General features: G+C 36.4%; 1 protein-coding gene across 1 annotated transcript in view; it reads right to left on the reverse strand.

Annotated features, from left to right (window-relative positions):
• ALK (ALK receptor tyrosine kinase) overlaps positions 1 to 23,381 on the reverse strand; it is a 169,957-nt gene extending 146,576 nt beyond the window's left edge. Inside the window, exons 1-2 of the mRNA XM_070734303.1 lie at positions 23,284 to 23,381; positions 768 to 862 (exon numbers count right to left, since the gene is read on the reverse strand). Of these exons, the coding sequence (XP_070590404.1) occupies positions 768 to 862; positions 23,284 to 23,315 (127 nt within the window). The 5' untranslated portion in view covers positions 23,316 to 23,381. The remainder of the gene's footprint in view (positions 1 to 767; positions 863 to 23,283) is intronic.

Genomic DNA, 23,381 nt, shown 5'->3' on the forward strand with positions numbered 1-23,381 from the left:
ATAAATACAGGTTGTCCTAGACTTAGTGACCATTCATTTAACAATAATTCAGAATTACAATGGCTTTGGAAAAAGTGATTTATGACCTGTCCTAAAAGACTTACACAGAATTCTGAAATGTTTTACTGTTTTAAAATGTTTTAAATTGCAATGTATTTTCTGAACTGTAAGCTGCTCAGAGTTATTCATTTTAATGGGAAGCTATAGAAATTGAAAACAAACAAATCTAGCAAGTATAACATGATGGCAAAATGGGATCTATAATGTTTTGTATCTAGAAAATCATTGAATTTCTTGTCCATATTCAACACAATAAATGCAGAAAGCTTTGTGTCATAAACCCCCAGTACTACTGGGCTCGCCTTATATAATGGGCAGAAGGAATAATTTTGAGGAACAGAGAAAGAATCCCAAACAAGACAATGTTCAGATAAAGGAAATATGCATCTGAAGCAGAAATGCAATTTGACAAAGCATCTGACTCCCTAATTCTCATGAAGGAGGGAGGGAAGAAACACATTTAGATCTATAAGATTCTCTTACCCAAAACTTAGAATATAAATAGCATTAGCATTCATAACTCCAATTTCCTAGTGTGATCCATCTTAAAGAATTGACACCTTATCTTTCCTTTTCAAGATATCGGGAAGCACCAAAGCAGGAAATCTAAGTTACACCTACATTCTAAGTGTAATGGAAAACATATAGTCTTTGGTGAGACATATGGGCACTCTACCAATCTAAAAGCTAAGCATAGGCTTGCTCACTTGTCAGATAACAGTCCAGGCTGAGAGACACATTATCAAAGGCAATGATGGCATCTGATCCAGCTTTCCAGGATGCAATAATCTGAAGCCAAAATCTGTAAAAGAAAAATGGAAGAGATCAGACAATGTCAGTCAAGGCAATCGACTCATAATAAAACCACTTTGCTCTTGATACGCTCAACCTAGTCTTAAACTAAAAAAGCAGTTCTCAAATTGGTGCCCTCTGGTTGTGTCAACTGTACAGACTGAGTATGATGGGAGTTGTAGTCCACACATTTGAAAGTGTTGGATTTTGGATGATAGATAAAACACACTCCTGGAATCTAGCAAATCTTTTTTTTTTAAAGACAAGAGCAAGTATTTAGTTTGGGTATACATGTGAAAGTATATCTGCTGATACACCTAAGGCTTCACTATGAAGCCATCTTCAAATGGGTGGAGAGCCACAAGAGCAAAAACAGGTGTCTAATTTCTGGGATTATTCATTGTTTCCGATTCTGTTTCCACTTGGGATCATCTGTATACAATGTGTGATGCTGCCTATTTTTCTTCAGAGGGCCTTTGGCACAGTTTGTTAGATAAAGGGAAACTCTTTGCTATGTCTATAGAAAGGCGTCTTGGACTTACACTTGGTATCTATGTGACTTTCAGCAGTGTTAATCAAAAATGCTCAGAAACATTTATCTCTGATGCGTTTTACACATGTATCAGGATGGAAGATCGACAGAAATCCCAGAGTTTCAGGCCAGACTGGGAGCTTGAAAAAACATCTTGGAAGAAAATGTTTTTAAATTATTTTTTTCTTAAAATACCTCAAACTGATAGACACAAGGAAGTATTTTTGCACTTAACTTTAAAGTACATGCATATTTAATAATACTTTATTCTGGTATATTTTAAGCTGAATTAGTAGGAATATTTAGATATGAATGTGAATACATGTATATGTACAGCTACATACACATTCTTATGCAAACATGTGTGAAACCATGTACACATACATGTCCATATATACACACACACACACACACACACACACACACACACATACATATGACGGTCTTGGCATATTCGGGTTTCTTCCCATGTAGGATTCAGAAGTTTCTGGTGACATTTCGATGAGGTCCCACTCGTCATCTTCAGGCTGGTGCTTCTGTCCTTGTTCTAGGGCGAACACAGGGTGTGTATTCACCCTAGAACAAGAACAGAAGCACCAGCCTGAAGATGACGAGTAGGATCTCATCAAAACGTTGCCAGAAATATCTGAATCCTACACAGGAAGAAACCCGAATATGCCAAGACCGTCATACCTGTACCCATGAAAATCTACAAAAATATATATCATTCGACACAAAAATATGTAACCCTTCCCTGGTGCAGAGCTGAAGGGATTGGATACTGTAGCCTGGAGGTTAATTCTCTGCCTTACAAGGCAAAGATTGCAGGTTCAAGTCCCAGTGAGGTTATGGCTAGCTGATGAGGCCAAAATAAGGCCGAAATAGATGTATCCTAGTCTCCCTTAATTTTCGAATTCAGCAAAAAAAAGATGTGACATACACACACACGCACACACACACACACACACACACACACACATATATATATATATATATATATATATACACACTAGGATGAAATATATTTCCTGGTGAAAATAGTTATTAAAGAGTTATCTTTAATAATGAATATTTCAGAAACAGACAATACTTGAAAATATCCATTTCTCCCTTTAAAAAATGCCTTCTGCTTTAATCCTCATTTCCTCTGAAATACTCCCTATAGAGTTCAGATCTTCCTACTTATAGCTGCATTGCAATTTCCTGATAAGGTCACTTTTATTCTGTTTCATATATGAGTTCACTTGAATTTTAATAGTTAAATTAAGAACCTTGATTTCCATCAGATGAATGTACTATTGATCTGATTAAGTTAAATAAATTAAGAGTATATTATTGACTTTATAATTTAATCATATTAATACAACATAAAGCTCCATTGATGAGGGTAATGGTTTAGATAAGGATAGATTATTGTGCCATCAAAGATAGTTGTATTCTAACTAATGGGGTTTTTTTTTAAAAAAATATTTTCTTAAATACAGAAAAACTGTGTATTTTATATTAAGAGTGAAATGTACTGTATATAAAACTCTATACCAGTGATGGCAAACCTTTTTTCCCTTCGGTACCAAAAGAGCATGTGTGTGCACTATCACACATGCACGAGTGCCCACAACCAAAATTCAATGCCTGGAGAGGGCGAAAACACCTTCTCCCCCCCTTGGAGGCCCTCTGGAGACCGTAAATAGCCTGTTTCACAACTTCTGGTGGACCCAGTAGGTTCGTGTTTCACCCTCCCCAGGCTCCAAAGGCTACCCTGGAGCCAGGGGAGGGTAAAAACACCCTCTCCCATCCCTTCGGAGGCTCTCTGGAAGCCAAAAATGCCCTCCCAGAGCCTTTGCATAAGCCAAAAATCGGCTGGCTGGCACACACATGCGTGTTGCAGCTGAGCTAGGACAATGGCTCATGTTCCAGCAGATATGGCTCCGCGTGCCACTTGTGGCACTCATGCCATAGGTTCGCCATCACTGCTCTATACCTTCAAGATCTCTCTCTCTCTCTTTCATCTAGCATAGCTGTCCATCTTAGAAGTGAAATTCGTTGCATCTCACAATTAAAACAACAGAAATAGTAAAAAAAAAAAATTAGCACAACATACAACTATTTTAAAACCATAATGAAAAATTCAATAAAACATATAAATAATACCCCCTTAAAATATAATCATTACAAGGCTCATCACTATTGCCAAACTCCCAGACACAACATCACAGCCAAGTCTTCAGGAAGTTCCTAAAGGCAGGATATAGGTGCCAATCTAAGTTATATTACAATAATAGCAGCCATCAAATGGAAAATCTTCATTTCTTTATTTGAAAATGCCAAACAATCCATTAGGGATGAAAAATTAAACTGGCATTTCAGGTATCCTACTCCTAAATGCGGTAGAAATAAATTGGTATTCTTGATGGATTATTGTAAAGAAAACATTCTAAGAATTGGTGCAAGGAGGCAAAAATCATGCCATTAGTTTCTCAAAAATATTAAGCCTTCTCTGGAAGGGCATCTTAAAACCTGTAACCTCTACATTTGAGGCAAGACAGCAAGACAACTTATGCATCCCTTCTTACATTATTGCTGTTTTCTTCCTATCTGCACCATATGTAAAATATGCCTCTCAAAACAGAAAGCCACTTTTACCAATGGGACGCCTCTATATGATTTAGAACAAGGACCTACAACATCCATATTCATTTCACTTCTACTTAAAAATGCTATTCAAAAACATGAAATAATTCTCAAAGCATTGAGCCATGATAATGAGACTAACTATGGGTAAGAAGAACTTGTAGAAGGCAATCATGTTCTGATGATTGCTCAGAAGGAGTCTAGGGAATAATAATAACAAAGGAAACAACTCCCATGGGGCAACATTGTTATGAATTCTATTAAATTATTAACATTCTACATATTAAACAGACCTTATGTACATTTATCAAAATACATTCAACTTTTCAGGTGAAGAGTTAATTTAGGAAATAAATGTTGAAAAATAATAAAATAACACTGCCAATCAATGCGTTCCGAGACCGCCTGCGAAAGGCGAATTTCCGCGAAGTAGAGATGCAGAAGTAAATACACTATTTTTTGGCTATGAACAGTATCACAAACCTTCCCTTAACATTTTAAACCCCTAAATTGCAATTTTCCATTCCCTTAGCAGCCATTTAGATTATTACTCACCATGTTTATTTATTAAAGTTTATTAAAAAAATGTTTTATTAAAAGCAGACGAAAGTTTGGCTATGACATATGACGTCATCGGGTGGGAAAAACCGTGGTATAGGGAAAAAACCCGCGAAGTATATTTTAATTAATATTTTTGAAAAACCGTGGTATAGACTTTTTGCGAAGTTCGAACCCGCGAAAATCGAGGGAACACTGTAATACAGATGAATCATGACAAACAAAGATTGTTACATCTACTTTTGTTCACAGAATATGGACAATTCATACATATAAAAAAAACATAAGAACAGAAATTGGTATTCAAGGATAAGCTTTCACAGCACAATCTCAACTCTAGTCAATAACAAAACTAAATCTTAACTTTATAACTTCTTGTCCTTCACTTCAGTGTCTATATTAAGTAGACCTGGCATTTTACTGCTGGATATAGTGAATGCAGTTTGAGTGGGTTTTAAATTGTAAAATTTGCAAGAAATACTTGTAAATAAGATCCAACAAATATTCTGAGTTTTGTGTTAAATCTTTTTCAATTGTATTGACATGCTCGTCTATTTCAGTGGACGGGGGGGGGGGGGGGGGACACGACAAAAACCAGTACAGCCTAAGATGAAGAAAGCTTTTCCAGCATTTTTGGAAATCAATTCAGTACTTAATTTCTTTATATGAACTAGGTGGGGTGAAACAGATCATTTTTTATTCTTCCTTCCACTTGAACAACTGCATTATGCTTCTTACTTGTGTCCTCACATGAATGTATGTTATGGGGAAAGGCACCATAAAAATAGTTTCACAGTTCTTTGGTTCCTGGAGTAGTATTTGGTAGCTGATTTAATTTGCTGTTCTGTTATGCTTTTACTATAATGCTGCCTTTATGAGTTTACACTGCATTTCTATTTGTTTCTTACTGCATGTTTCATCTTCACTTTCAATTTTCATAGTGTTGTTTAAACTTCCCATCCTACTGTCCTACAAAGAAAGAAAGGTTAAAACTTTAAGTAAAGTTTTACTGAATAAATACATGCTAATGTATATATTAGTCTCTAGAATCACAGAGGGGTGTGAATGATGCATAGTGCATTTCAGGAAGCACTTAAAATGAAGGCTATTTTAGAATCACTATTTGTACCTTGTCCTAATCATTTACCTTCCTGTAGCTTTGGTCTAACAGGAGCCCCTCCGTCCAAGAATTGAACTAGTGGCCATTGTATTTAGCTCTTTCACCATCTTTCCTTTAATAACTCTTTGTGCGTTAATGCTTTACATATCTGAGCAATTTAATATTGGTTTGCAGGCACTTCAGACAAAATCACACAGCTTTTTTGAATCCAGGAATTGCTCCGTAATCATTACAATCAAAATTCCATTAAAGTCGAGGATGGAAATCCCATATAGACTCAAAGTAAGACAATCAAAAGTGAAATAGAGACCTACAGAGATAAATATAGAACATGCATATGTCTCTCCCTACCCCTTTTTAAAGGTGTTTCCTCAAATAACAAGACCTGTCCACATCTTCACCCAGATTCTGGCTCAGATTGAAGAAAAAACTTCATAAACTCTGGTTCTAGTAAGTTTGGATTTCCTCTTCCCAAATGACACATATGCAACTTCTAGTTCAGTAAGCAGGGGTGGGTTACTGCCAGTTCAGATCGGATTGCCTGAATTGGTAGCGATCCACTGCTGATGTCATATCTGGTTTGGTTGGTGCTGGTCTGTGGGTGCCGCCATCTTTTTTTGGGAATTTATGTACTATTTGGAAGGTGTTCCTCTGCAGCTTCTTGAAAAAGGGCCCTCCCCGACTGCCCCTGGGTTTATATTTACCTTTATTCCTTCGCCCGAAGCATAGCTGATCAGCTCCTCAGCAGTGTTTCTGGCTGATGATAGCTTCTGACCATGCGCAAAAGCAGAATTGCACAAGAGGTCATGCGCATGCATGCTCGCCCCATTCACTTGCATGAAACTTTGTGATGCGAACCAGTGGTGAAGGTAAGGAGAACTCATCCCTCTCAGTAACTGGGAAATTTCATGACAGGATAAAAATGCTGCTTCAGAGAAAGGGCAGACTATAGGTATCAAAATGGGATGAGATTCAAAGTCCTTCTGACAAATTAAAAGAATCCCATTTCAACAGTTTTAATTCAATCGAGCCTAATTTTATTTCAAATAATCCCCTCTTCCCTCATGTAGCTCTATTTTATTTTTTTTTATTTTTTTATTTATTATTTATTGTTAGAGTTGGAAGGGACCATGCGGGTCATCAAGTCCAACCCCCTGCCTAAGCAGGAACCATATAGCATCCCAGCCAAATGGCAGTCCAATTTCCTCTTAAAAATGTCCAGAGTATTGGAGTTCACAACGTCCACTGGTAGGTTATTCCACTGGTTGATCGTTCTGACCGTCAGGAAGTTCTTCCTTATTTCCAGGTTGAATCTCTCCTTGGTCAGCTTCCAGCCGTTGTTCCTCGTCCAGCCCTCCGGTGCCCTGGAGAATAAAGTGATCCCCTCCTCTCTGTGGCAACCCCTCGTATACTTGTAGAGTGCTATCATGTCTGCTCTGGCCCTCCTTTTCTCTAGGCTATCCATGCCCAATTCCCGCAGTCTCTCTTTGTAAGTCTTGGTTTCTAGACCCCTGATCATTTTGGTTGCTCTGACTACCTTCATTCTGTTGTGGTTGGCTCTGGCCCAGCTTCTGCCCCAGGGAATGTGGAGGTGGATGCAGGGGAAACTTCAACATGTCATAGGCCTGTTTTATTGCTGACAGAGTCAGGTAGTTCAGTTTCCTTGGATGAAGAAGAAGGTGGGAGTGACTTGGAAGAGGGGGGCTTGGCACACAGCCCAGGAAGTCAATCTCCATTATCTTCGGTCGATTTGGATGTGGAAGTCTTGGACCCATGCAGGCGCAGAGTTATGCGTAGAAGAGACTAATTGAGGACATATTATAGGAGATAAGAGAGGCCACCTGTGTTTGGGTGGGGCTCCAGTAATTAGTGCTGCTGATATAAATAGCAGCTATGGGTTTGGCCGTTGTGGAAGATTATCTTATCGTTGTTCTTCAGGACTGCCTTGCTGTTGATTTTTCACGACTTTGAAACCAAAGCAGAGCAAAGTGTGTGTGTGTTTCACTTTGTGGAAGAAGAAGGGCTGTGACATTTCTTCACAGCTGCAAGCTAAGTGCTTAAGGACTGATTAAGGGAATTGTATAGCCTACAAGGTTGTTTTGGGATGAGTGCTCTTTGCAATACAAAAAGAGTGCTTAGTTTATTTTGAATTTTGTGATAAAGAACATCGTTTTGAATTTTCAAACGTGTGCGTGTCTGAAATTTGTACCTTTGAATTTTCGGGAGGCTCATACCAGAGAGCCTGGCAGAACACATTCTGATTTGTCTTGTAACTTCGACTAATAGTCTGAGGTGATTGGTTGCATACAAATGTGTGTGCTCAGGTGGCCAGTGTGATTTTAAGTGACTTGGATTTTCTCAGAGGAGCCGCAAGTAGTGTTGAAGCTACTGAGCTGTGAAAAAGGTAGTAGTTAATTTTTCAAAAACAGGGCTAAGAAAAGATAAGAAAGGGATGGCAATAAAATATTCTTTCTTGAACTGTAATCCATAGAAAAATGGTGCAATTCTACTAATAATACTAGTCAGGAGCTGCCTGCCAGGTATCCAGCTATAAAAAGTATAGTATTTTTGTTAGTGGTATAAAATACCTTAATATCTTTATTGTGCTTTTACTCAGAACAGCCTTAAGAAGTAAGCTTATTCTGTTAATCCTATTTCACAGATGAGGAACTGAATATGACTAATACAGGAAAGTGACTTGCCTTATCTTTTGAAAAATTCACCTTTCATTTTGAAAATATAAGCATGTTGCAGCTCTTATTATTGAGATGATAGGTTTATCATTTATGAACAATCCCTAGTTGAGATCTCAGAAGCCAGGACACCGATAGAGAAAGATCTCTGTTTTTAAAATCTAATTACAGTATAAGATACTTCGTACAGTATAAGCTACAGTACTTTGGTTTCTAACCAAAATAAGAATACATGAGAATGTAGTTAGTCAGCATTACATTTTATAGTTTCTCTGCATCCAGAGACCAAGTCGCATACATTAGGTTTACAATACATCAAAGACCTGGACATTGTGAAACCAAACACATCGAAACTCAATATCACTACTGTAATTAGCAATTAGCTTTGAAATTCTTGTGATAAAAATAATGCAAGAGTTTGCAGAGACAAGCCATATGGGGATATTGTGGTTCAAAACTGCTTCTCATATTTATAGACTTTCTTTGGCTCTTTCTACTGGAAATGATTCCATTTGAATTCCACTTGCCTAGCGATATGGCCCAGCTCTTTCATCCTATGCTGGATTATTAATGGAAAGCGTCAAACAATGACTTTTATTTCTCCTTTTTCTGGGTAAATGTGGAGCCAGATGAAAACAGAAGCTGCTCTTCTGCTGCTCGCAAAAAAGCAGAAGCAAGTGAATGCGATCAACACATTTGAATGCAATGGAGTTAATTCCAACTGAGATGTCGGGATTGATAGGGCCAATAAACTCATTAAAAGAAAACAACCCTTTCAATTTTGTACACATAACTATTTCTATCTTTGATTTTAAAAGAAGGATGCTGATATTGCCCTGGGTAGTCAGTTGATTTTACTCCATGGGAACCCAACTATATCTATCCAATATATCTGCCAGCACTAAGCTGGAAACATTTTCTTTAGAGTCCTAAAATAAAATAAACTGAGTAAAATTCCTTTCAAGCAGTGGTTTGGACAATCAGTAGAATTTTTCCTTTTAGTACCTGCTACCTTGTATAGTGCTACCTCTACCTAAGAACGCCTCTACTTACAAACTTTTCTAGATAAGAATCAGGTGTTCAAGATTTTTTTGCCTCTTCTCAAGAACCATTTTCTACTTAGAAATCTGAGCCTCTGAAACTGTAACCGGAAAAGGCAGGGAGAAGCCTCTGTGGGGTCTCTCTAGGAATCTCCTGGGAGGAAACAGGGCCGGAAAAGGTGGGGAGAAGCCTCTGTGGGCCTCTCTAGGAATCTCCTGGGAGGAAACAGGACCGGAAAAGGTGGGGAGAAGCCACTGTGGGCCTCTCTAGGAATCTTCTGGGAGGAAACAGGGCTTCCATCCTCCCTGTGGTTTCCCCCATCACACACATTATTTGCTTTTACATTGATTCCTATGGGAAAATTGCTTCTTCTTACAAACTTTTCAACTTAAAAACCTGGTCATAGAACGAATTAAGTTCGTGAGTAGAGGTACCACTGTATTTCTAAAAGATTGATGGCTGCGCTGTTTTGACTACGGACCCTTCTTTAATTGTTTATAAAAATACCATTTGTCCAATCTATCTGAAAACTACTTTATCTTCTCTTTTCCAAGGATAGTGTACTGTCTCAAAATGAGATGCCACTGAAATGGAAATCTCAGTACTTTAAACTGAGACTACAGTCACAAGTAAATATTCACTGAAAGTAACAGGAAACTGATAAGATGTCAGACCATATTAAAATGAAGTATTTTGTAAACTCTGCTCACCATATGCTGAACCATCATATGAGGGGTAATATAATACTGAAAGGCATCTCTTCAAAGGTTTATGATATATGAAAGTTATTGTGTTAAATCTGAAAATATTTTCAGTTCATGTTGGTCAAAACAATAGAGCTTTACCCTTCTATGTAGCAAAATAGAAATGTGAGATGTGATCAAGAATCCCAACAATAGTAGTTAGTAGTTCCTAGTTTCAAGGTACAGAATATGAAATAACATATTCAGTTCCAGGAAGGCAGATTCCAATTGTGTGGCAGAAAGAAATTTGTTAACAATAAGAGCAGTTTGGTGATGGAACCAATCACACTGATGTGTTCAGACAAAGGCCAGACATCCACTTGTCTGGATATTTTAAAACTAAATTGAGGTGAAAGTTCTATTCTAGTTCAGTCTTAAAGGCCATTATCCTCCCATTTGTTTTCTGTCCAACTATCATCTTCAGTTTTTAATATATTTTTTTGCTTTTAAGACATGTAGTTTGCTCATTTTTTTTACCCTTAAAATGGCAAACTAGAATAGAATAGGGTGGCAACAGTAAAAAATGCAATCCATCTTCAATCTCAGAATGTCACATTAACACAATTCAGAAGTTTTAAAGATTTGCAACTTCTGTTTAATGAGCAGATTGCAACGGTGGTCCAGAAGGGCTTTGCCCTGCTTTATCCAGTCCATTAGTTGCACTATTTCCTCAATTGGAACACACTTGAGACAGTCACTCCTGCCCTAGTTATTGTTCTGATCAAGCTGAAGCAACTCCCAAAAACTCGCTTTTGATTTTCAAACTAGTAAATCTTTATTTATCTTCTTACACTGGGAAGATCATCACGGTTACAATGCTGCTATGCGAAAGCACATTCCAAATCTAACGAGCTGAGTTAGCAAAGCTATAAATCCTTTCTAATGAGCTGAGGAGAACCTCCTTGCTAGCTGCTTATCTCTCAGTCATTTCATTTCTAAATTTGCACAGTTTATCAGGATTATATCAAAAGCTTACTTATTTATTTATTTATTCATTATTTATTTATTTATTAGTTGGACTTGTATGCCGCCCCTCTCCGAAGACTCGGGGCGGCTCACAACAAGTAAAAACAGTCACAACAATCCAATTAATTAAAATATTTAACGATTTAAGAAAACCCCATGTAATAGCAAACACACACACAAGCATACCATGTATTACTTCTCGGAAGCGAGGAATGCCATCCATATTTCAACATGCAGTTTGCACAAAAGCAGCTTCATTTCCGCTACCTTTCAGGACATAACACATTGGTTGATTTACACAGTTCTAAATTGCAGATTCAAAACTTTTTCCCAAACATCTTTTTGCGAATCTCCTAAATTTGGGGTTCACCAGGGACTGTCATCTACCCCACCACTCTCTGAAAATGAACTGCTTTCCATGCTAACATCTAACTCATTTTCACCTATGCCCTCATCTCTACTGTTCTCTGACAACTCTCTTAAATCAGGGTACATTAAAGCTCCTGTCTCTTCGTCCTCCTCTGAATCTGGCACTTCCTGAGGCTGACAGGGAATACTCACAACAGTTATCTCATGGCTTGACTATTGCTATATGCCATTCAAGTACAAAGTGCCCTTGAAGTCCAAGAAGAATCTTAGAATGGTCCAGAACGCAACGGCACAGACAGTAATTGACATGCCTCGGTATACTCATGTGACACTTCTGCAAGTTATACATGTTGTAATTTGTTTCCTGGTCAGGTCAAGGTGCTGATTATGATCTATATAGCCCACCATGGCAGAAGGTCTGGATTGTTTGCCTATCCTCAGTCAATTTACGCCGATACGGCTGGTATGTTACATCAATCAAATGTATCCGAACTAGGAATTTTGCCTTCTCCCTAACAACAGTTATCTCTGTACAGAGATAGCCCAGAGGTCCAGATGGCTCCCATCCTGTTTATATTTCAAAGAACCATAAAGTGTGGTTATTTCCTTTGGATTTGTATGGGTGGAGTCCTCTTTGTTTGATATAAAATGTGGCAAAAGTTTTGAGTTGTTTGCTAGGTTTGCCATATTATTCCTTTTCTCAGTCTCTAGTTTTGTTTCTTTTGTGTACTGCTGATCTTTATTTTTAAATAAAGATAGATCAGATGATAGATAAATAAATAAATAAATAAATAAATAAATGATAGATAGATAGATAGATAGATAGATAGATAGATAGATAGATAGATAGATAGATAGATAGATAGTGGATAGATGGATGGACATACATAGATATTTATGTTGCAGTATTTCTATTATGGTTACCTAGAAATGTGAATAAGCACAGCACTAAATTTTAGCAGATAATGTAAACTTGATACAGTCACAAAGTATATGGTGGACAAGCGAACTAATTTAAATGTAATTATTCTTGCAGTCATTTCAATTTAAATTGGATGAAGAAGTACAGAGAACCTGGCTGTACTATGTGTGCTGCAGATAGGATTGGACTTCATTGAAAGACAGATATCACAACAAATTGGATATTCCTTGATTGAAGAAGAAATCATTTCCAGAGGTTTAAAGAAAATAACAGTTTGGGGAAAATAAATTGCTGTGGAAGTTAATTATTTGTAAAGAAAATTATTTGGGGTTAGGCACAGGAGAATGTTTTCAATTCACAATGCTTAGGGAAATTGCACCATATTGTTCTGTGCATCAAAATAGAAACGTGATATACAATAAAAAATCATTAGTTCAAGATGTTTGTTTGGTTTGTGAATTGCTATTAATATATTCATTCCCTGATTGTATCATCACTGCGTGTTGACATGATTTGAAACTACATTGAGCAGAGATTGCCAGAGCTATTCCCTTGAAAGAAAAACAAGTGAGCAACGGTCACAATTCAAAGTGTTGGTTTTGACCTATAAAGCCCTTCATGGCATTGGACCAGAATATCTCCGGGACCACCTTCTGCCGCATGAATCCCAGCGACCGTTAGGTCCCACAGAGTTGGCCTTCTCCGGGTCCCGTCGATTAAACAATGTCGTGTGACGGGACCCAGGGGAAGAACCTTCTCTGTGGTGGCCCCAACCCTCTGGAACCAGCTCCCCCTAGAGATTAGAATTGCCCCCATGCTCCTTGCCTTTTGTAAACTTCTTAAAACCCACCTCTGCCATCATGCATGGGGGAATTGAGACATCTCCCCCAGGCTTACGCAGTTTATGCATGGTATGTTTGTGTGTATGTTTTTTGCTTTTTAATAAGGTTTTTTTTAGTGATTTTAAATTATTAGATTTGTTATACATTGTTTTATTGTTGTTGTGAGCCACCCTGAGTCTACGGAAAGGGGCGGCATACAAATCAAATAAATAAATAAATAAATAAATAAATAAATAAATGAATAAATGAATGAATGAATGAATGAATGAATGAATGAATGAATGAATGAATACACACACACACACACACACAAACAAACAAACAAACAAACAACTACATGTTGTGGTTAGCTCTGGCCCAGCTCCTGCCCCAAGGAATGTGCAGGTGGATGTGGGGGAAACATCCACATGCCGCAGGGCTGTTTTGCGCCCGATGGAATCTGCCGACGAAGCCTCTTCTGACCAAGGAAGCGTGAGTGACAGGGAAGAGGGGAGATTGGCAGACAGCCCAGAAGGAGATCAATCATGTGTTTCATGCTTGGATTCTGAACAAGAATTAATGACACATCCACGCGTGCATAGAGTGATGCATAGGAGACAACAACTGAAGGATTATTACAAGAGAAAATGATGCCACCGATGGTTGGGTGGGGCTGCTGTAATTAGTGCTACAGATAAAAGTGCAACCTGGTGTTTTAGCCTCATGGCAGTTTATCTGATTCATTGTTTCATCAAGATCATGGTTTTTGTGCTGTTCAAGATTGTGTGTGGACTCTCTGGACTTTAGAATTGGACTCAATTTCCCAGTTATTGGGTGAGCAATTGGATTGCATTTCACCTGTGCCTTGTGTGTACCAGAAAATCCCTTTGACATTTAAAAAGGGAGCTGTTTCTGTTTTTCTGTTTATTAAAACTTTGGGTTTTCCTCTTATCGTGTGGTGTGTGTCTTCCTGGACTAATTACCCTGTAATTACGGGCAGTTGAAACATGCCGGCAGAACAGTACAGGAGGGAAAAATTAAGAAACATTCTATATGTCAGTGTCCTCCTTCAGACTCCAGAGTCCATGGCTGTCTTTAGAAATAAATACTTCAAAAAAACCAAAACAATACAAAACAAAACCCACCCAGGCATATGACTGAATGTCACTTTTTGTTTGGCCATTGTTTGTCGCCCAAACTATGAGTATCTTCTCATTATTGTTTGGAGAAGTAAGATCAGCAAGTTTGGAGCTTGTCCATGTGTATTTCTTCCTCCTTCTGTTATCATAAATATAGAACATCTGTATGGGTGCAAGATTATGTCATTGGAGGACAGTCATCCAGGGCATTGCAGATCCAGATAGCAGGAAATGTTGACTCAGTAAGAGATTGTGCACAATAAGTAGCAAACTGATAGTTTGAAATTGATCCAGAAAAATAAATAGCCCAGATTCATCTGCATGTTTTGTGGTGAGGAAAATACATAAAAACCACATTCAGTGGAGAGAAAAAAGGTATGATTATTAAGAATTTAAAAAACCTATAATACTTTTTCTTCATAATGATCTGAATCACCTGGTTTCAATACCTTTCAATAGCTTGAAATAAGGAGCATGGTTTCAAAGAACGTTATAAACAAGGGGGAATATTTAGAGACCTGGTTGAGTTTGAAAATCTTGTATGAAACTCATAGCACTTGCTGGGTGAAATATGATTCAGAAACTAAATAAGTTAAAGATTTTATGATTAAATGGGCGATACAACTATTTTGATGGATAGTGGAAGTAGAAATTGTTCCTTTAGTGTTTTGAATCCTTCTAGCAGCTGGGAAATAATCAGGCAATTTTGTGGTATTCTTAATAACTGTTGGCTTCAGAGCAGCCATGCGAGAAGTTCACAAATGTGAATGTATAAAACACATAATCCAGATTGTAAAAACATATTTAAAAACCAGCAGAAGTATAGTAAAGCCTGATTTAGAATGTGGCTATAATAATAATAATAATAAAATGCTGGTTCTCTCTATCTATTATAACTGTTTATCCCATGTTAGAATATAATCAGGAATAATTACAGATCCTTAGTTCCATAATAGCATTTATTCCCACTTGGATAAGCACTTAAAACCAGGACAATACAGAAAGATTTAATTTCTGCTAGATCATAGATCAATCCAGAACCAAGTTATTTGTTTTTAAAACCACTTATCTAGTTGTCTTGTATCTGTGAACTTCTCTTGCAGCAAATTCCTGAATACTCGATGAAATATCTGAATCAAGATGTATTGCCTAGCCTGTCACAAAGTCTAATACAGATTTACTAGCTGTGTACCCCAAGGGATTGCACTTTCGGTAGATTAACGGCTATTTTGGTCTTTTTATGCTTCATGCCGTTTTCCCCAAATTTGCTTTTCTCTCTCCCTTTCCTTCATATTTTTTGTCTTACTCATGTATGAACCTTCAGTAAAATTTGTCATATAATTCAAACATAAGATTCTTCCAACCAATCAGGTGTCCTTCTCCTTCCATCTCTCACTGATAATAGTAATCAACGTGTGTGATGTGGTAATTAAGATATCGCATTAGGAAAAAGTCTATTTTCAGCCATTGAAGTAAATTGGATTACAAAGTGTCAGCCATTTTCTCTGTATCCTCAAAAGATTATTATGAGGAAAAATCAGAGAAAAGAATATTATGTCCACCAATGAAATAATTGAACAATCTGATTATGTGCATCAAGTGGGTGCAAACTCTTAGTAACCAAATAGACAGACTTTCCTTAGGATTACTTCTCCCCATTCTGGCCCTTCAGGTCTCCAATAATGTAGTAATGTCAGTGTAATTGGGTCTACTCAGCTTGCTGCTTTCCCCCCCTCTTTTCTTTCACCTTTCTCATCATTATATCTCAGCTTCTCAAGATAACAGGTCTTCACATAATATGTCCAGAATGTGACAATATGAGTCTGGTCATTTGTGCCTCAAGTGAGAGTGGAAGGAAAGTGGGATAGAAATCTAATAAAAATAAATAAATAATATTCATCACTTTTTCTATAAAAATAAAGGTCCTAAAAAGATCACAGAGAGATTTATTTATCTCAGGAACATCTCTATATTCCTAGCTGGCTTCCCCAATACTAACCTAAAAATACGAGAAGGTTCTGAGTGCTTAAGCCTTTGTTGTCAATAATATATTTAGTCTATGGAGAGGGGCGGCATACAAATCTAATAAATAAATAAGTTTGTGTCTCAGCCTTAACTCTTTCATTCATGTTAAAAACAATGCACATAATTTTAATAGCACCTTGGTGGAGATACTGTGCCAAAAATATATTTCATCTTTCTGACTCTTGACATAGAATAGCATTGTATGGGTTAATACAAAACGCATTCTGTTGTGGATATGAAATTAATGTAAGATACAAAACTATCAACATTGTCTCCTTTTGCTGTCCTTTGTTGCCTCTGCCATCCATAGTAAGATGTAGTGGCTTCATTTAGTTTAGTTATCTTCCATTTTTCAGCAGCTTTTTAAAATTCATTTGTCTAGCATCATTTATGTGTTGCCAAGGCAACAATTTCCCCCTAAACCCTATCCATTCTCGTATACTTCACTTGTGAGGCTCCATTCTGACTCTCACATTCTGCGCTGCTTTCCTTCTAAGTATTTGCATGGTCAAATGCAAATTTATTCATCTTTATCAAATTATCATATAGATGCTGTTTCATATTCATCTTTTTCTTAGAAACTTAATATGGTCTATGGAGAGCTCTACAAGAATCTTCAGCATTCAAAACAAGCTTTTTGAAAGAATTCTCGAATTTAGGAAGCAATCAACAGAACTATTTTATTAGGAATGGTATAAACATGGTATTAAGATACCTGCAAAAATAACATTGAGAAGTCTTACAGTAAAATTATTGGGTGTTTTCCCTTTCCTCATCCACTTAACTATACCTAGGTATATAAATCTATTTATATTTATTTAGACAATTTTTTAACAACCTCTATTCTCATGGAATGAGAAACAGATTAAAAAATTATCAGTATGGATGCTATACCATAAAACACTGTAAGTCTTTTTTTCCAAATCAAACTCAGCTAGGGGTGGTTTCAGAGAATATCTATGCAATTTTCTTGCAATGCTTTTGCTTTATTTGTGAATTTTTAGATGGATTGCCTATGTCTCCCATCAATATAAATTTTGTGGAAAAGAATTCACCTCTTCTTGGATTTCCTCAAGTTTTGCATATAATTGTCACAAAACGTTATTAGAATTTAATCTAAGATACAGTCAGTTAGTTCAGTTAAATTTAGGGGTAGTTGTAGAAATGCTCCATTCATCAATAGAGGGTGATTTTGACGAGCCCTGCCCTGTATATATTTCATACATATTGGGTCCCTTGTCACAGTTCTCACCATAACAATACAAGAAAGGTCTAATGCCTTCTCAAAATAATTTTCCGGAAGCTTGAAGTAATTTCTGGCTATAATTTTAGAAAAAGTTTCTAAATCATTTCTAAAGTTTTGGATTTCTGCCAGGCCACCATCTGAGTTGTAATCTTGAAATGGAGATTTAGAAGAGATGCAATTATCTAGACAAAATCACTTCAAGAGAATAAGTTTAAATTATTCAAGAGGTTGCAAACTATTTTAACATTGGCCAAATTAAAAGTCCTTTTTGAACAATAAAGTCAGAAGTTAATTTTAAGAGTATCTACCTTTACAGCTTGTGTTTAAAATATGTTATGGAATAGGAACTGATTTTTCCTGACAAGGTTGACATTGAATTGAAGGTGGATTTAAAAATAACAGACAACAAGAATGACATGGAAAAAGATGTTACACTGGACATGCAAAAGAAACTGGCTGATGTCTTAATAATTATAAGAGATATACATATAACATACTAAGTGAATGACCTAAATAATTTCCCTAAATTGGATTTACAAAAGCGATAGATTGAAGTTTTGAAGAATTTTGTGAGAAGGGACAAAGAAAAAATAAAAATAAATCAAGTTCTAGGATATTATTTGGACTAAAGATCAAGATAGTTAGTAGCAAAGGGAAGAAATATTAAGTTGTTTACTTGATCAAGGTTAAAATACATATTTTGTTACCTCTGTTAACCACTAATGAACTTTTGCTGACGTCAGGACTGAAACGAGAGGCTTTAAGGATTTATTTATAAATAAGAAATGAGAAATAGGAAGAAGAGATTGTTTCTTTTATTTTATGGAAAGATGCTAAATTACTAAAATTGTTTCAACTTATGATGAATGGGAGAGCCATTTCTTTATATATATTTTCTTTATTCTATTGTTATTTTTTATTTCTTTTTTGTTGATCAACTTAAGCTGAAGTAGAAGTAGGTCACGCAGTAAGATAATGATACCATGTATACAAGTTAGTGATAAAGACAAAGGATAAAGAAGTGCAATTCAATCATTTTGAATGACCAAATCAAAGTCTAGATCTGAATTCCCTATAACTATTGCAGCATGTCTTGAAACAAACATTTTAAATTTTATTGAGTTAAAATCATGGAAATGTGAGCCAAAATCCCTGTAAAGTGATGGATGGGACCAGTGATGGGCTACCAAAACTTTTACTACCACACTGTGGGTGTGGCTCATGCATTTTGTTTCAGCATCTTTCAGTGCAAATTGGGTGCTCTGGGGTAGAGCTCCAAATTTTGCTACCGGAACTGCTTTCCTGACCGTTCCCGTAGGAGCCCATCACTGGATGGGACTGATAATCATTGGTTGTAGCTATGGAAGCACCTAGTTACTAAATCTAAGGGGAACAATTTATTTTTCATGATGACACCTCACACATTGAACTTATTTATTTATGAGATAAATTAAAGAAGCACCAAACGATAGTGGTCACTCAAGCTCCTGACATGAACATTTACTGGCAAAAATGAATAAGGTAAAAAGAAATGTGGGAAGAAAATCACATTTTTTCACAGAATTATGCTAAACAGGACTGACCCTGCTGAGCTGCCAAACTAAGCTAAGTTAGCAATGTTCTCAAAGATTGTTAAAAGATTTTTTTGTTTTTAGTTTCATTGGGTACCTGAACAGAATAACTAACCCCGCTCCCATCACTGACCTCTTGCAGAGTGCTTTCAAACCTATTCTATTCGTTACTTGTATATTTAACCCTGCTGTTCTGTTCGGGTTGTATGCGACCCGAAGCCAAGTTTGAGTCCCGGTAAAAAATTTTCCCTGCATATCTGAAACTTGAAATTTCATGACTTTTCATCATTTCAGGGGTTCTCTCTATGAGAATTTTTTTTGGGGGGTGGGGGGCTTAGTTTTTGCTGGGCAAAAAAAGTTACACTTCTTCTGTTCCCGGGTCACCCTGACCCTGACCAAAAACTCTTCACTTGCAGTGCTTATGTTAGGTCTTTTTGAAAGCTTTTTTCACTTGGAAAGTAGTCTGAACATTTATGCACACAATGATATGAAAATTGAAATGAAAAAAGGAAATCTTATTGGTTTATTTTGCTGCTATAATGCATGCCCCCCCCCCGTTTTTGTGAAAGTTTTTTTCAATTTATGGATAGTTTTGCTTGCAAAATGCATTCTATTTTACTGAAGTTGGTGTGGGATTGGTAGCTTGAACATTTCTGAATATAAGAAAAATATAAAGGAACTGAAAAAAATGATTCTTACTGGTTTTTTAACATCAGAAATAAGCCCCCCACCCCCTCGGCTGCTTGCAACCATTTTCACTTTTTATTTTTTTATGCTCCAAATCCGAAATATTCTTTAAAATCTTAGGCATTCATTTACTCAATTTAACAATGCTGATCATCAAAAAAATATTTTTGGGGTGGTGGCTAATTGTTTTCTGGGCAAAGAAAAAATCATCACTTCGAATCTGTTTCTGTTCGTATATGACCGGACCAAAAAGACTTTTTTTAGGTACTTGAATTTGATCTTTTTGAAAACTTTTTCAACTGGAAAACTAGTTTGAACATTTATGAACATAATGATATGAAAATTGAACTGGAAAAAGTGAGACTTATATTTTTATTTTGATCAAAAAGCCCCTCCTCCTATCCTTTCTGAATTTCGTGTCAATTTATATTTTTTAAGGCCACAAATCCCTAAGGAATTTCCCCCCAAAAGGTTTGATATACTAAATTGAACAATCGTGAACAAAAGAAAAATAGAAATGAACTGAAAAAAATGATTCTTATTGGTTTATTTTTGAATATAAAACCATATTGTCTTATACTCGAGTATAAGCCTACTCGAGTATAAGCCTATTTGAGTATAAGCATGGGGGGCCATTTATGTGCAAAATAAACCAATATGCATCAATTTTTCCAGTTCAATTTTCATATCATTATGTTCAGAAATGTTCAAGCTACAAATCCCACACCAACTTTAGTAAAATAGAATGCATTTTGATAACAAAACTATCCATAAAGTGAAGACTATTTCACAGAAACGGGGGGGGCATGCATTATATCAGCAAAATAAACCAATAAGATTTACTTTTATCATTTCAATTTTCATATCATTGTGTGCAGAAATGTTCAAGCTACCAATCCCACACCAACTTTAGTAAAATAGAATGGATTTTGCAAGCAAAACTATCCATAAATTGAAAAAACTTTCACAAAAATGGGGGGGGAGGCACATTTATGTGCAAAATAAACCAATAAGGATTAATTTTTTCAGTTCAATTTTCATTCCATTTTGTGCAGAAATGTTCAAACTTGTTTCCAGGTGAAAAAAGCTTTCAAGAAGACCAAATATAAGTACCTAAAATGATCAATTTGCAGTCCGGGTCAAATAGACCCGGGAACATAAGATTAGGGAGTTTTTCTAAACAGAACAGCGTTAATGCAGTCAAAACAGAAGCTGTGCAATATGTGTCTTCTACAAATCACAGAAAAGCACATATTTATTCTTCTATATTATCTATCTATCTATCTATCTATCTATCTATCTATCATCTATCTATCTATCTATCTATCTATCTATCTATCTATCTATCTATCTATCTATCTATCTATCTATCTACCTACCTACCTACCTACCTACCTACCTACCTACCTACCTACCTACCTACCTACCTACCTATCTCCCTATCATAGAAACATAGAAGTCTGACAGCAGAAAAAGACCTCATGGTCCACCTAGTCTGCCCTTACACCATTTTCTGTATTTTATCTTAGGATGGATATATGTTTATCCCAGGCATGTTTAAATTCAGTTACTGTGGATTTATCCACCACGTCTGCTGGAAGTTTGTTCCAAGGATCTACTACTCTTTCATTAAAATAATATTTTCTCATGTTGCTTTTGATCTTTCCCCCAACTAACTTCAGATTGTGTCCCCTTGTTCTTGTGTTCACTTTCCTATTAAAAACACTTCCCTCCTGGACCTTATTTAACCCTTTAATATATTTAAATGTTTCGATCATGTCCCCCCCTTTTCCTTCTGTCCTCCAGACTATACAGATGGAGTTCATGAAGTCTTTCCTGATACGTTTTATGCTTAAGACCTTCCACCATTCTTGTAGCCCATCTATCTATCTATCTATCTATCTATCTATCTATCTATCTATCTATCTATCTATCTATCTATCTATCTATCTATCTATCTATCTATATCTATCTATCTATCTATCTATCTATCTATCTATCTATCTATCTATCTATCTATCTATCATCCATCGTCTATTATTTGTCTGTCTGTCTGTCTGTCTATTTTTTTAATTTAAATTCTTGGCTTTCAGTGGAAATTATATACACGGACAGCTCTTTCTAGCCTGAGAACTATTAGTCCTCATCTCTTCAGCTTTAGTTCTTACAAACTGATTTGAAAGATATTTCTTCCCAGCCATTTCTGCTCAGCTGTTAAATTTACAATTTACAAATAAAGCAAGCATTAAAGCCTTAGATCTCCACATTTTCTCATTGAAAGAGTAATGCTTTCAACACAGTGAAGCTGTTCCTGGAATACTTAACCACTCCAAAAGTAAGGAAAATTTCAGCCAAGCTTTCCCTCTCCTCAGCCATTTGGAGAGAGGAGATGTAAATGTCCCAAAGATGACAGAGAGCATCAGCTTTCTTAAAAAAGTGGATTGAGATTTGATTTTCATTTAATGTTTGTGGGAGACTTTTGTATCTTGAAGAGGTACAGAATTAGCTGTTTTGGATTCCCAGGGGCCAATACTAAATTATTGTTATTGTTATTGTTATTTTAAAGCAGAAATATTTTCTGAGTAACAATTAAGAGCATTTGTCTTTATTTTATAAAATAAAATGTATTTGTGTAGATTTGAATATTGACGGACTGGTGAATTGTGTGACAAGACATGTGCCTTGGGGATTCTCCAGTGCCATATTTAGCAGAGACCCCAATAACTAAAACGTTTAAGTCTTTTGTATTCGTTCTGTGACCAAAATAACATCTACTTCATTTCTGCTTCAACGTGTCTATGATTTCAATCCATTTCAAAACCTATGCAAGACAGAAGAAAATAATCTTTTGCAAGACCCACCAGATGTGTATCATATGCTAGAAAGATACTAAGCCTATCTTTTTACTAAGCCTATCTCCTGAAGTGAGTGCTGATATTATGTCTCAGGTCAAGGAAGCCGTTTTAAACTGAATCATCATGAAACCAGTCACTGGCTCAAAAATAACTTCCTTCATAAGCAGGCAGCTCGAACAAATAAAGAATGAGCTATGGGCAAACATGTCTGATGCTCTTCCCCACGCAAAGAAGGAGGAAAAAGAATTGATTTCAGAACAATGCTAGTAGAGAAAAAGTTATATTTTCTGCCTATGACTGTGTTGATCCCATTAAATAATGGACAACCAAGCTGAAGTAGATGAAAGTCATTTTTTAAAAAAAACCCACACTGCTTTCAAATAAAAAGCTTAAATCTGAATTTAAATGAGAAAAGCTCAACATCTTAATTGCTTATGAGTAGTTTCAGTCATTCAACAGTCATTCAAGAATTCATGGTTAACTGACATATGAAGAAGTATGCTATATCCTACCTGTCAAAAATGTCAGGGAGAGGTCTGATCATCTTTTGCCATGCTCCAAATACTTTCTGGTCATTCAAATGCCAGAGCTTTCTGCTATGCTCTTTTCC

The sequence above is a fragment of the Erythrolamprus reginae genome, chromosome 1 (genome assembly GCF_031021105.1).
Source record: "Erythrolamprus reginae isolate rEryReg1 chromosome 1, rEryReg1.hap1, whole genome shotgun sequence".
Lineage (NCBI taxonomy): Eukaryota > Metazoa > Chordata > Lepidosauria > Squamata > Dipsadidae > Erythrolamprus > Erythrolamprus reginae.